General features: G+C 44.7%; 1 protein-coding gene across 4 annotated transcripts in view; it reads left to right on the forward strand.

Annotated features, from left to right (window-relative positions):
- The first annotated feature begins 9,819 nt into the window (after positions 1 to 9,819).
- The window catches only part of PARP11 (poly(ADP-ribose) polymerase family member 11), an 83,015-nt gene continuing 78,405 nt past the window's right edge, over positions 9,820 to 14,429 (forward strand). For all 4 annotated transcript variants that reach the window (XR_009702603.1, XM_061205885.1, XM_061205884.1 and 1 more), the window contains exon 1: positions 9,820 to 10,004. Coding sequence is in view for 3 of the 4 variants with exons in the window: in XM_061205885.1 (XP_061061868.1) it covers positions 9,987 to 10,004 (18 nt within the window). In the remaining variant the exon portion in view is untranslated. The remainder of the gene's footprint in view (positions 10,005 to 14,429) is intronic.

Here is a 14,429-nt window from a genome sequence, read left to right on the forward strand (position 1 = left end):
AGATAAATGAGAACGGTTAGTTAGAAAATGTTAGCTGGCTCGAGACATAGAGCAGAGACCATCAGACCTTGAAGGGGCCTTCAACTTCATCTGGTCCAAATGCCTATTTCCCAGATGGGGAAATTACAGCTGAAATAAAATCAAAACCTGCCCGCGTGCACTCAGCGGATAAAGGGAAAAGCCAGAGCTAGAAACTAGTGTGGTGTTTTTTCCCCGCCCCTGCCCCCTTAATAAATTCAAATCTCCAGACTTAGACAAATCACATCCCAGGTTGCTCAAAGAACTCCCAGAACCCTTGTCAATAATGTTTGAAAAAGCATGGAGAATAGCAGAACTGTTAACAGACAAGAGAAGAACAAAGTTGTCCCCATTCTCAAAAAAGGGGGAAAGGGGCACATTATAAAAACGATAAGCCAGTCAGCTTGACAATTATCCCTGGCAGAATATTCTAGAACAGAATTTTAAAAAGCTATTTACTCCACAACCATTATTATAATGATAGAAACGAAGGGGGAAATAACCCACAATTTGACCACTTTAACCCATCAACTGAACAGATTATTAAGTAGACTCTTTGTAAGTCTTTAGAAAAGCAGAGATCGCTCAGAGCCAACCCGAAATCTCAGAAAACAAAACACGTCTTCATTTATTCCTTTTTTGATGGGGATGTTGGACTAGTAGAAAGCAGTGGCGTCAAAACCATACTTGCTTTCAGCACGGCGCTTGACAAGATCCATCATAATCTCCTTGTGGCTAAGACGTGAACTGGCTCACAGCCAGTGGGAACAGCCATGGCTGGTGTAAGACTTGCACCTAAAGACTACTGATTAGTGTGTATATCAGCCTGAAAAGACGCTATGGTGGTGAGCCATGGAAGTCTCTCTTTACTCTTCCCTGAGAGTATTTTTGCCTTGCAGGGGATACTTATCAGATTTTCACATGACATGGGCAAGGAGGAACAGCGAATATGAAGGACCCTTGCTGTGTTCTGTGAATTATGTTAAATATACTTTTCCCACAAAATTATCACACTTAAATCGTACCACCCTGGGAGGCAGGTAGGAATGTTATCTCCATTTTAGAGATGAGGAAATTGATGATTTGAGATGAATCGTTTGCTTAAGATGACACAGCTCAGGAGGGGAGGAACAAAATTTTGAATCCAGGTTTGTCTGGCACCAGAGTCGGAATGAAATGATCGTGTGTAATTTTGACAGACCACAGCTATGAGCTTAAATCCACATCGTATCACAGAGCTTAACACCCGCATTTTAATTCTAAAAATCAATTGCATATCCAAGGATTGGGCTGATCTGACCTACCACACCCATGGGAATGACCTGGGGGTTTTAGTTGCCCACAGGCTCCATCATCGAAAAAACAGTGAAGAGAGTTAACCAAATTTTGGCTGCATTTATTGATACATAGTGTTTAAATCAAGGCAGCTAAGGGGCCTGCTGGCTATGGGATCAAAACATATTTGAAGATAAATCAGAGAAAAGTAACCAAGAAAGATGCAGAAACTATGTTATATGAAAAATGGTTGAAGAAACGGATACTATTTTAGGCTGAGAAGGCCGACCAAAATCATCACATATTCAAGGAGAAGTCATATAAAAAAACGGCAGAGCGGGATCCATGAGTAGAAGTTATGAAGGGCCAGGCTTTGGCGCAATCTGAGGACGAACTTTCTAACTGTTGGAACTCTCTGGAAATATAAGACAGTGGTCAGTTTGCAATTACCATGAGAGTTTAAACAGACTGGACGAGCCCTCGTTAATGTGGAAGTGCTTACCGTGGGAGCTGAGAGGGAGACAGAGGCCACACATATGCTTCCCTCCAAATCCAAAATCCCGACCCCGCTTAGATGTTCGCTTATTGGAACTTGGTTAGTCGTTAGAGTTCAAATAGTGAATTATTCATCAACTGACCCATCAAATAATCCTCACACAGATCCAGATTTGTTAAAACAATATGGTTTCTTGGGAAGTAGGAGAGTTCCGACTTTAATTCCTAATTTCATTTGGGGCTACCCGAATTCAGGTCGGCATCATCTCACTGGCAAAGACCCATCCGTATCAGAATAAGAATCTCAACCTTATCACCAACTCTGTTTTTGGACACTACTTAGTTAAGAGATTTATAGTTCTTTACTAATACTTTTACCCCGAAGTACATTATACTGCTTTCATTCAGTCCTGACCATTTTGCTGATTTAGGGTAAAACAGTACAGTTAGATTATCGCTATTCCAGAAAGCTATTCTGACATGTGCTTGACAAAAGCTGATCTTGGTCATCCAGAAACAAAGGAATTCTCTGGTTTATTAGAAAGTTTGTGCTCACATTTTAACATCAGAGCCATTCTTGCCTGTCTGCCAGCGCCATCTAGTGACGCAATGAGCGCATTTTTCCAGCCTGGGAGTAACAACCCAGTTTTGAATCATCTATGAGGGACCACCATTCTTTTCTGGACCCCAGAATATTTGGATTGGAAGAAACCTCTTGGGGCCAAATGTTTAATACCCGTGTATCATCCAGGCAGGCCTTCCCCAAGATCACACCCAGAGATACCAATTTTTAGTCTAGTCTCCAGAGTGAGTATTAATCCAGGAGGCCAGCGCTCCCAGGAAGAATGAAAATGAACAAATTGAATGGGAGAGATCATAGTGATTTTTCTCGTCTATTTCCTTTTCATTTCAATTTTTTTAGAACTCAGGGCAGGTTAAGACTTGATGCAAAGGCTTGTGACCGGAGACTTGCAGAGATGTTCAGAAACAGCCCCAGAGAGTAAATGGAACTAGATAGGAAAATGCACAAATATCCTACAAAGTGGTGTAAGAACTTAATTTTTTTTTTAGGGCACTGATTTTTGAGAAGTGGTTGCTGGGCAGATATTGTTCAAGTCTATGCCAATGACAAGACTTGTTTTAAACCATTTCTTGTTTAACCCACTGGGCTTTGAAGAGAAGGATATTATGTGCATTCCTGTTCTTGTTTCAGGATTATTCAGGATCGAGGATAATGTTGAGGATATTCTATCAAATTATTATAAGCACAAGACAAGCATCCTCCCAAATGCTAAATGGAGATGGAGGAGTTTGGATTGGATGATGCTAAGATCCCTTTTCTCCTCTGAGAGTTTCTTATTTGGTGATTTGAGGCCGTCCACAAGATCGATAAGGTGTGCCTTTGTATTAGGGGCACCCAGCCCATGAGATCCAGGACTCGGCAGGGTAAGAGCCTCCTTGTTGCTTTAGGTGCACAGGTGAGTCAAAGCAAGGTGAACTGGACCAGAGATCTGATCACACCTGATTCTCAGCTACTTCCTGTCTCTTGCATTCTTTACATGGTTTATCTTATATCTTTGTCAAGTCTTACATGTGGCTCTCTTTTTAGTCTCCTCCAGTAAATGAAAAGTTCCTCAAAGGCACAGAGTGTATCTTTTGCTTCCTGTATCTCTTGCCTGACATATCTGACCCCAGCATCTCCTTATGGCATCAAATCATGGGCTGCGAGAGCTGGCAGCCACCTTGGAGATTACCTGGTCCACTTATCTCATCAGATGAGAAACAGAGGCCCCAAAAGGGATGTGACTTGCTTAACACCATTCAGCGCATCAGAACCAGAACTTGGATCAGCCCCTGAATCTCCTGACTGTCCTAGACATTAACATGGCACATCCCATAGTGGCAGAGAGGCAGGGCGCATCCCCACCCCCAGCTGGGAGCAGCTAACCACGAGCAGGAAACTGCTCCAAACCCTCATGTATGTGAATATTGCCTTCTACTCCATAACATGTACGTGTTTGTTTTAACATTAAAATGTTAGAATTATTTTTCCTCGTAAGGAAAATTGATACTGAAGTTATAATGGGCAAGAGTCGTTTGTCTTCCTTGGCATAAAGCTGTAACCCTCAGAGTCAAAACAAAGTTGCAACTTTTGTGCTTGGGGCTGAGGAACCGTGAACATCTTTCTGAGTGTGGTTCTGGGTCCCTGAGGATAGAGGTCAGGAGGAGGGTAAACCAGGGAGGGGAAAGCCAAGATCCTATCTTTTTAAAAAATTGATTGTTTTAACAGCCTTATTGAGCTATAACTCACATACCATACAGTTCCTTCATTTAAATTGCATAATTCAGTGGTTTTTGGTATAAAGGTGCTTTGTCTTGAGTGAACAGCTACAAACACACATCCCCGCACAGCGCCTGATGGAGTAGAAGGAAAGGCGAGATCTAGTTTTTAAATGCAATGTATGCTCCACCCTGCCTCCTCAAGATCTGTAGGGCATTCTTAATCCACAGAAGCACCCCTTCACTGCTCCCCAACTCCCCCTCCCAAGCTGAACGGAAGCTCTATCCATAGACAGCTATTTAATTTTCTGGGCAGAAGCAATGGACCGCAGGGATGAACTTGCAGGAGAGGCAGTTCTAGGGTTGGTAGAGAAGGGAGCAAAGGGCCAGGGAGAGGGTTGTAGGTGATAAAGCAGGGAACAACACTGCTTTTTTAAAAAGAACATAAATTTGTCCTAGCGGAGTACTTGAATTCCAGTTGCGATTGGGTGATCGCGGCTGGTGGTAGAAGTGGATGGCTGGAAACCACACAGAGTAGTGACCAGGAGCACAGGTCCTGAAGCCAGGCACCGAGGTTCCGATTCTTGTTTTTGGACAGGTTAAATAGTATCTCTGTGCCTCAGTTTCTTTTCAGGTAGAAGGGGTTAAAGAGAGTACCTACTTGACGGGGTCGCTGTGAGAATTCTATTTGTTAATTACATAAAGAGCTTATAACAGTGTCAGGCCCTAACTTCGTGTTATACCAGGCCCTGTTCCATGTGCACACCTTCTCCTCAAACACATCACACACACAAACACACACACACAAACACACACACACATACACTCTCTCTCTCTCTGTCTTAGGAACTCTAGCCAGCTGTTCCCTCTGCATGGAATCCTCTTTGCCCAGATATCTCTCAGCTTGCTCCCTTACTTCCTCAAATCTTAGCTTCTCAATGAGGACCATCTTGAATACTCTCAACATCCCTTACCCGTATCTATGTTTTTTCTACAGCTCTTATCACCTTACAGCATACTATACAATGTGCTTATTTATTACATCACGTTATCTGTGTCCGTCCCCCCACACCCAAGCCCCAAGCCTGCCCCACCTCACCTGCCCCAGCACGTAAATTCCACAAGGGTAGGGATTTTCCTCTATTTTGTTCACTGATAGAGCCTAGGAAGCTAGGGACAGTGCCTGGAACATTGAGGGAGCTTGCGAAATATTTGCTGAATGAAGAACTGAAGAGCAACTCAGATAATCTGCTGTGGTTTCCTGACCTCCCTGGATGTGATTCTTAGGAACCGGCGAAAGTCCCCATGTCTGCAGTGACCCAAGTGCAGGCGGGACACCCTCCAGCCGCCCTTTCCACCACTCAAGGCTTGTACTTGCCTCCCTCTCTCCTAATTTTAAAAATGATATGTTATTGACGTGCTTTCCTGCTTTCTGCTTTTCACCTTGAAGATTCTCACACGCTAAGTCGTTTCTGTTCTCTCTTTCCAGATCATTCCTATTAAGTCCTTTTTGACAATGCGATGACCAAAACCCTAAAGTGGCATTCCTGGAAGGAAAGCCCCAGCCAGGAATGTCACAGCCCAAGAGCCTTTTCAGAATTCTCCATCCTCTAATTAGGATGGCCACACATCTCAGCTGCTGCTTTTGACTGCTGCTGTGAGCTGCATGTTGATGTCCATCACTGTGCCTACATCTTACCCCCCTGCCCCACCCCAGCAGCAAAAACTAATCATCAGTGGTATTTGCAAGAGAGCCTTTCCGTTCAGTGTGAGTGAATTATTTAGCACTTCATTTTTTTTTTTCAGTTGAATTTAATTCCTTGTCCTGTTTCCTAATTAGGAAGATTTACAGGATTCATTCTGATTTTTTGAAAAAAAATTCCTTCCCAGGGATGCTTATCTCGGCTTCAGCAAATGTTTCATCTGCTTATTTCACCTCTTAATTCCTGCTGGAGTTGTTAACTGTCAGACTCCAGCAGCAGGGCTGATTCTGGCGCTGCCTCACTGTTGGCTCTTTTTCAGACTGAGGCTGGGTCTTTATATTCAGGGCCGATGGGCACAAATGCAGCTTTTTCTCCCTCACTCCTGGACCCTCTCGCGGCCCCTCATCTCTCCCTGTGCCTCTTCCCATCTCCTGCTTCCCCCTTTCTGTCGAAAACAGCCCGTCCCCCATATACATTCCTAGCTAGCCCCCTCCATTTCTGGCTGTCCATGTGGCCGTTAAAAATAAAAACAATTATGAAAGTAACATTCAAATAATAGATAATACTATATCGTGCATCTCACCAGTTACTGGGTTCTTTTTTCTCTTTCTGTTGTCTTAGGGGAGGTTGATTTCCCCCCCCACAAATTGACCTTGCCATTCTCTTCCTTCATCTGCCTGTTTTCTCCATCTGATTATTTTCTTGCTTTCCAGACATAAGATAGGTCTCCTCTGCTCCTTTTCCCCCCCTCTCCTTTCCCCTTGGGCAATTCCTCCCTGCTCTCCTAGCATTCCAAGATCTAATCAACTCAACCAGGTGCGAGAGAGGCTGCCATCCTTCAGGATCCCTGGGCTGGGTTTAGCGTAGTTTAAGACATCACCACCCAGAACACACATAGGACACATGAAAGATAAAGGAAAATGTCTTCTATTTGTCTGGCTTTCCTGAGAAAACTAGTGACCGTGGTCAGGATGCATAGTTTCTACAGCTGTGGCACTTAGCCTGGAACGATGATGCAGAGGGAAGCCGTCCCAGCCCCAGACCATGTCACAGAGAGTCATCTCGTGGAAGACCATGAGAGGCTGAGCCCCATGTCTGAACCCTCCCTGGAAAAAGTTATGGGAAAGTGCATGACGTTGTTTCCTATGAGAACATTCTAGAAAGTCCTGGATCCATTCCACTTCCTAAGCCAAATAAGAGGTGGATTATCATCAGTTATGAACCCAAATACCTAAGGGGCCCAGGAAGGTAATTTAAACGAGGAAAAGAGATACAGGTCTGGTAACTCAGGTAAAGCTAAGAACCCGTTCCCAGTCCAAAGGGGTCAGTATGACCAGTCATTGGCACAGGAGGATGGTGTGTAAGGGAAGCTGGAGAAACACATTATTTAATGTGAAACTTCCCAGTTTTAAAATGGCGGGCACTTATCAAAACTTTTAAAATACTTTGTGGGCTAAAGCTCATTAGCTCTGTTTGTGACCCCTGGACTAAAAGACCTAAGGTCTCTTCCCACACTTGCTCTCTAACAGTGGTCATAAATCCAGAATAATAAGAATAAAGATCATTACCAGACTTTTCACAGCTCTTTTCAGTTTATGAAATGTGTTCTCTTCATATTAGGGATATGGCAGTATATTTTAAAAACATATCCACCTGAGATATATCCACGTCAGTTGTGTTCTCTCCATCTCCCTCTCTGACCACCAGCCCAGGCAACCCCAAGGCTTCAAGGAAATGAAGTATAGCTCCAACCCCACAAAAAGTTAAGGACTTCATCCTAATCTTTTCAGTTAAACTTGCTTTGTAAAAATCCACTCCACCTTTGAAGAAGAGCTAGTTCCTAAATTATTTAAATTGCTACGGTTCACTTTGCAAAACTTAAAGACAATCACCAAAACCCACCGATAACAATGGATCAATTTCATGACTTATAAATAAATTTTATTCCTAAATAAAAGATTAACAAATTGAATAAAACAGTTTTTTCAAAGAATAATGAATATGTGACTAAGCAGAGTTTATTTCAAGAAGGTAAGGATGGGTTGAACATTAGAAGACCTACTAGTATAGTTCATTATATTAATGAGTCAGAATAAAAAAGGAATATAGTGATAGAGCTCAAGAGACAGTTGATAAATTTAACATCCTTTCCCAATTAAAAGCTTATAGTGAACTAGGAATAGAAAGAAATTTCTTTAAAGATGATAGTGTATTTAAAGAATATCTAGGGGCTTCCCTGGTGGCGCAGTGTTTAAGAATCCGCCTGCCAGTGCAGGGCACACGGGTTCAAGCCCTGGTCTGGGAAGATCCCACATGCCGCGGAGCAACTAAGCCTGTGTGCCACAACTACTGAGCCTGTGCTCTAGAGCCCACGAGCCACAACTACTGAGCCCTAGTGGCCACAACTACTGAAGCCCGCATGCCTAGAGCCCGTGCTCTGCAAGAAGAGAAGCCACAGCAATGAGAAGCCCGCGCAATGAAGAGTAGCCCCCGCTCACCGCAACAAGAGAAAACCCGTGCAGCAACAAAGATTCTTCAAAAATTTTCTGAAGTTTTGGCCAATGCAATACGAGGAGTGAAAACTGCATTATTTGTAGGTGATGTGATTGTTAACGTAGTAGCGTGGTAGGATTTTCAGCGTGGTAGGATGCAAGATACATACACATAGCACTTCATAGTTTGTACGCATGTTACACACATATACACTTGAAATAATCCATTGTGATAGTTAAGTCGTTTTCAATTTTTTACTATTCCAAAATATATAGCAATAAACATTCTTGTACAGATTATTGTGTACATTTGTCTATTTACCTCCTTGAAATTAGTTCCTAGAAATGGAATTGTTTAATAAAAGATTATGGAAATTTCAAATTTTGATACATATTGCCAAACTAGACTCAAGAATAGTGTGTGAGCAACTAAGACCCAACACAGCCAAAAATAAATAAATAATAAATCTTAAAAAAAAATAATAGTGTGTAAATTTGCACTCTAATTTATTCTGGTAAATGGATTGGGATAGGGATCTTCACTTTACCTTTTTTTTTTTTTTTCCCTCTTTAATTTTTGCCAAATGCTAAACCAGTTGCCCCAGTATCACTTCTCGAATAATCCTTTCTTTCCCCACTACTTTGAAATAGAATTACTCTACATATTGGAATGAAGGATCTCTCTATCATAGTAGGTGAAAAAATCTGTAGGTACTCTTTGATCAAGTAAAAAAATTTTAATGTGTGGAGGCATAGAAAAATTCAGAAGGAGCTTAAACTGTTCCTTTTTCATTTCCTATGGGTAGATGGTACTTCTTTGCCTGGAAGATTCTTCCCCTCTTGTAGCTCACGTAACTTCAATAGGAGGGCATCCTTGAAGTTTTGGCTTAAACTTCTTGGTGGGGGGGTTGGATTGGGGGGCGGCAGACACCTTGTCCTAGGTAGGCACCCTCTCAAAGAACCCTGTACTTGCCATACTACCTGTAGACCATCCTGCACCTTTTAATTTTATCTAAATTACTTACTTTTTTCTCTAGACTCTAAGCTCCATGAGGACTGCATATGGGTCACTCTTGCTCATTGCAGAGCCTAGCACAGTGTCAGTGTCTGGCAAATAACCATCACTCATCGAGCACTTACTGTATACCAAACACCATGCTAGGTGCCTTCAATGATCACACCACACCCTTAGATACTATTATTATCACCTCCATTCTGAGCACGAGGAAACCGAGTCGGAAGCTTGTCCCGCAGGCTATTAATTCCCAGGCCTGTCTGCCTCTTGGCCAGTACACTCCCTATACGGTGATCAATAAATATCGGAGGTCATCAATAAATATCGAGGCTTGAGGATCACTTGGAGGGGACTTTGCAGAAGGGATGCAGCCCTGGAGGCTGGCTGGACTGGTAGCCCTTTAACAACCGCATTACGACCCAGACCCTCGCAGGCCCCGCCCACTCCGCGCCGAGGCCGGAAGAGAGAGGCAGGGGCGGGGGCGAGCTTCCGGGGGCGGGGCGGGGCGGGGCTGGCGCTGGTTGGCCGGCTTCGGCCGGAAGTCGGGAGGTTCTAGGGGGTTCGAAGACGCCGGTTTATGACGGGGAGGCTGGCGTGGAGGTTGCCTCTCCGTCCTTTCGCTCCCCGGGCCCTCGGGAAAAACCCAGCACCCCGGCCCCGCGGCCAGCCCCTTCCGCCAGGCTCTCTCCGCTCGATTTCGCCACCGTTATGTGGGAAGCGAATCCGGTGAGTAGCCGGGCGGGACGGGGCGGACCGATGGGCGGGGTTGACGGGAGAGGACGGGCGGGGTTCCCGGGAACTACGCCCCCCACCCCCCGCCCCCCACCCCCCTAGGCCGCGCCGACCGGCTGATGAGTTCCGGGGACCCGAAGGCCCCGGCCCCGGCGGCTCGGGCAGCCGCCTTGCGAGCAATGGAGACGGCTCGGTGGGTCCCCAGCGCCGTACGGCTGTCCCGTCCCAGTGATTGGACTCGCTGTGGTTTCTCCGCCCCCGTCCCTCCACCTTCTTTGTAAACTTGGCGTTTTGCTCTCTGGCTGGAGTTCCTGGGCTTCGGACCTGTGACTGACTTAGGCTCAGGTGTACCCGCCAACCCCACCCCCATCCCCGTCCAAAGCGAGGGGACTCGCCCTCCGGGTCCTGCAATGGGCCTAAGGGGAACCGCCGGGGCTCCTTTTCCCTTCCTGGTGGACAGCCATGGAAAACTGGGGTGGTCGAGCGTGTGTTCTAAGCCTCTAGGTGGTGAGGTTCTTAGATTTTTTTTTTCCAGTGGACAGAAACTGATGACCTGGAGCTTTTCCACTGCAAGTCTTGTGTCTCCCTCCGGTATTTGCATTGTGTCTGCATGCATTTTTGTTTACCTTGCTTTTGTACATTCATTTATTTAATATGCAGCCTTCAAAGAGTGGAATCCGCTTGCCAAGAGTATTCCATTAATCTCCTGTTAGAGGTAAAATCGCCTAGTTACACGGCAAATAGACACTATTTACGCCTTTGAGTTGACTGGAAAAATGGCAGAATCACGTATCAGCAAATAGTTGGCCTAAATATGTGCAACTACCCCACGTGCTGAGATAACTTCCTAAATTTAGTTTAATAACCCTGCTTCCATATTTGCAGTAACTGCTTTGCTGTAATCATTACTTCTTTTTTTTCCCCATTCCTGGCATATATTTCCAGATAAGTTAGAGAGTTTGTCAGTAAACTTGCTTCTGTTTTTACGTTTTTAACCGGTAGAAACTAGTCTGTTGGTCTGGATTTTTTTGGTTGTGTATCATGGTTACATCCCAGGCCATCGAATAGCGATGGTCATCATCTAAGACCCCCCCCACTTTTTTTTTTTTTTTTTTTTGGTTCAAACATACAATCCTTCAAGGCCACATCAGAGGAAAGTAATTGCTGGGTTTTGATTTTAGCAAAAATAATTTCAAATTTTGAGAATGTGCTCTCTGCTTATATATTCAGTTTCACTATCTGTCATCAATAAGTTTCATTTTCTATTATTATATGTGTGTATATGTGTGTTTGTGTTGTATTCAGTTTTTATTGGCAGTCCTTCTCCTTCCTGGTTTCTCCATAACATGCCCTTTAGTCATCCAAGTACATGTCTTGCCCAAAGTCACATGTCTTAAATCCTTCACCGCGTTAGAAGCTCCATATGGGCAGAGATTTTTGTCTCTTTTGTTTACTACGGTATCCTCAGACTAGGGAACAGAGCCTGACATACAGTAGGCACTCAGTAAATATCCATTGAATTAACAAAGTGATTGCATCAATACTAGGAAGAGTCCTTTGCTCCCATGGTTCATTCTCCCTCCTCCATCACATATACATCAGAACTGGCTATTGGATCACTCATGTGTTTGTGAGGATTATAAAGGCATTAATGAGTATCTCATATATTTGGTTTGTTACAGCATTATCTCACTTCTTTGGAAGGAAGGCTTGGTTTTCTCTGAAATCTCCCTAATGATTTTGCTTGATTTCAGTAGAGCAGACTGACTTTTGTTAACAGTGGTGAACCTTCCACCTACAAGCCCACATTCTTCTTTTGACCCTTATCACACTGCTCTGATAGATCTTAATGCTCCTGTGTTTTCTTACCGGTACTGCTTTTCTTCCTCTGAGCGTATGAATGTTGTCAATGAGGGCAGTTTCACATTGTAAAAGTACAGTGAACATTCTGCATATGGATTTCCTCTTGTAATTTGTTAGTTTCTTTGAATAGAAGAGGCATCTGAATCGTCTGTCCAGCTGTGCTCGTGGAATGAAAATTAATTTTAATGCTTCTCGAAGCCAAACACAATTGGAAAGATGAAAAAAAAACCCACAGTGCATCCTAAAGATAAATACAGATGACTTTTGTATTACCCACCAATTTAAATTACTGTTTACCATTTCTTTCCATTGAATGATACAATAAATTCTGCTTTGTGGAGGAAGGCCATAGAGGACTGCTTTAACTGAAGACTTCTGCTAGTTTCTCCCTGTATTTTTTTAGTAGCTTCTATGACTTTGATATGCCACCTGTGATCTGCAAATTTATCTCCTCTTGGAAATACACCTTCTGTGTGATACTGTATTCCGCTCGCAAGTGTTTTGAGGAAATACTGCACTGACTCTGGCCATGATAATGCTCAGAAGCAGTCACCCCTTCTATGTGGGAAGTCTCCATGACATGGTTTGAGTATGGAAAATCACCATTGAACTTGGAACGTTTTCTTGGGCGGGGGAACCCAAAACAAGATAACCAAGGAGCTATAAATAAACTTTATCTCAGTGCACCATTTTATTTTATTTTTCAAGACAGTCACGAGGTCAGTGATGATTCTGTTCAAGCCTTTCACCGACCAGGCCCCTTGAGGTCCCTGCCGAGGCAGAAGCAGGTTGACAGGGCAGCAGGCACTCAGTTCTGGTGTGAAATCCTGGCAGTTCTCCACCCACCCGAGGCAGGTGGCCCTGGACTTACGTCCCCCAGTGTAGGAAAATGGCAGATCTGTAGGAAGGAGTTGGATGGGATGCCGTCACTGCCTTGACTCTGTGTACCCTGACTTCGCCCTGCCTTTTTCTGTCTCTTTGCCGCTGTCTTCCCCCTCTTTGCAGGAAACGGAGTCAGTATCAGCATTACATAGGAGGGAGTTTCAGTTTCTCTCTGACGACAGAAAATGAAAAATGACAAACATCTGTTACGATAACAAATCATCTGTTGCAGTGATAGGACCTTACTTTGTGAAGAGTGATAAACTCTTCAGAATTCCTTTTCGCTTATTAATTCATATAGTTAGAACAATCTAATGAGTTAGCTAAGGGAGAAGGAAGTGACTTCCCCCAGATCTCGCAGGTGGGTGAGCCACAGAGTCGTTTAGCACCGGTGTCCTCTCCGCCACCACCCTGCCGCTGGGTCGGGGCAATGATAATGTTTGTAAATCGGTCCAGCGCTTTACCCGCTGAGCCTCCCTTTTCTCTGTTGTTTTATATTCACAGCTGCTTCCACGCTCCCTTGGCACTATGATTCCCTCCTTCCTCTGTCCAGCCTCTTGAGAGAATAGTCTTACACTTCTTGTCCTTCGTACTCAGACCTCAGCTCCCCCAGCCCCGCCTCTGCCCCAGCACCTGACTTGCTAGGGGGTCACCGAGAGTTTTCAAATCACCACGCACAGCGGCCACCTGCACACCTCCCTCTCTTCTGTCATTTTGCAACAGTAATGCCACTGGAGGTTTTCTCAAAACTCTCTTTTTTGGATTTCCTGGGACTGTATTCCTTTGGATTGCTTCTCCTTTCTATGCTTCATCCTTGAATCGTAATCTTGGGTGAGCTGCACTGCCTTCTTCTGTCCCTGAAATGTGCCACCTTAAGCTTTTTCTTCTCCCGGCACATCCTTTTTTGGTGAGCCCCAAGGCTTCAGATATCTCTGTAGTGACTCTGCCTGCCAAATGTACATCTTTAGTCCTGACCCCCTTTCTGAACTGGGTGATGGACAGCTCTACTGGTTGTCCCTCCGAGAGTTCAAAGTCAGTATGTCTAAATCCAGCTCCCTCAGTCACTGAGTCATTATTTCACGCAGTCAACAAACACTGAATAAACATCTATTGTCTGGAAAACACCACTCCAGGCACTAGGGAGGGGCAGGGCAAACCTGGACCAAGTCAGAGCGTGCCCTCCGGGGCCTGGAGGTACAGTTTGAGTGGGGACAGTGTTACCAGAGGGCGTCTGGGGGCCTGGGAAGGTTTGTTGAAGCAAGTTACACTTGAGCTAGGTGTCCAAGTCCCAGAAGTGGTCTTGTGGGAAGGGCAGAGGAAGCAACATGGCCAACGGCCACGGAAGTGAGAGAGAGAATGGCCACTACAGCTTGGATGGAGGAGTGACGTGGACAAAGCGCATGTCCCGTGGTCATCTCGGTGAGGACATCGCGAGAGGATGAGGGTGGGGTGCTGCGAGGACAGCAGCTGGCATCTGTGGGACATCCTATCTGAGAAGGCAGTATATGCTATAGGCGTACCTTCGGGCTGGAGGGGGACAGAGGTAGGATGTGTTCCTGGCAGTGAAAGTTCTAGAGAATGTAGTGTCTATGAAGATGTGTTCTTAGGGCCAGCGTACACTCACAGGTTCATAACTGACAGCTTTATCTTCTTGGCATTCTTTGTAATTGTTCT

Source organism: Eubalaena glacialis, chromosome 11 (assembly GCF_028564815.1).
Source record: "Eubalaena glacialis isolate mEubGla1 chromosome 11, mEubGla1.1.hap2.+ XY, whole genome shotgun sequence".
NCBI classification, from domain to species: Eukaryota; Metazoa; Chordata; class Mammalia; order Artiodactyla; family Balaenidae; genus Eubalaena; species Eubalaena glacialis.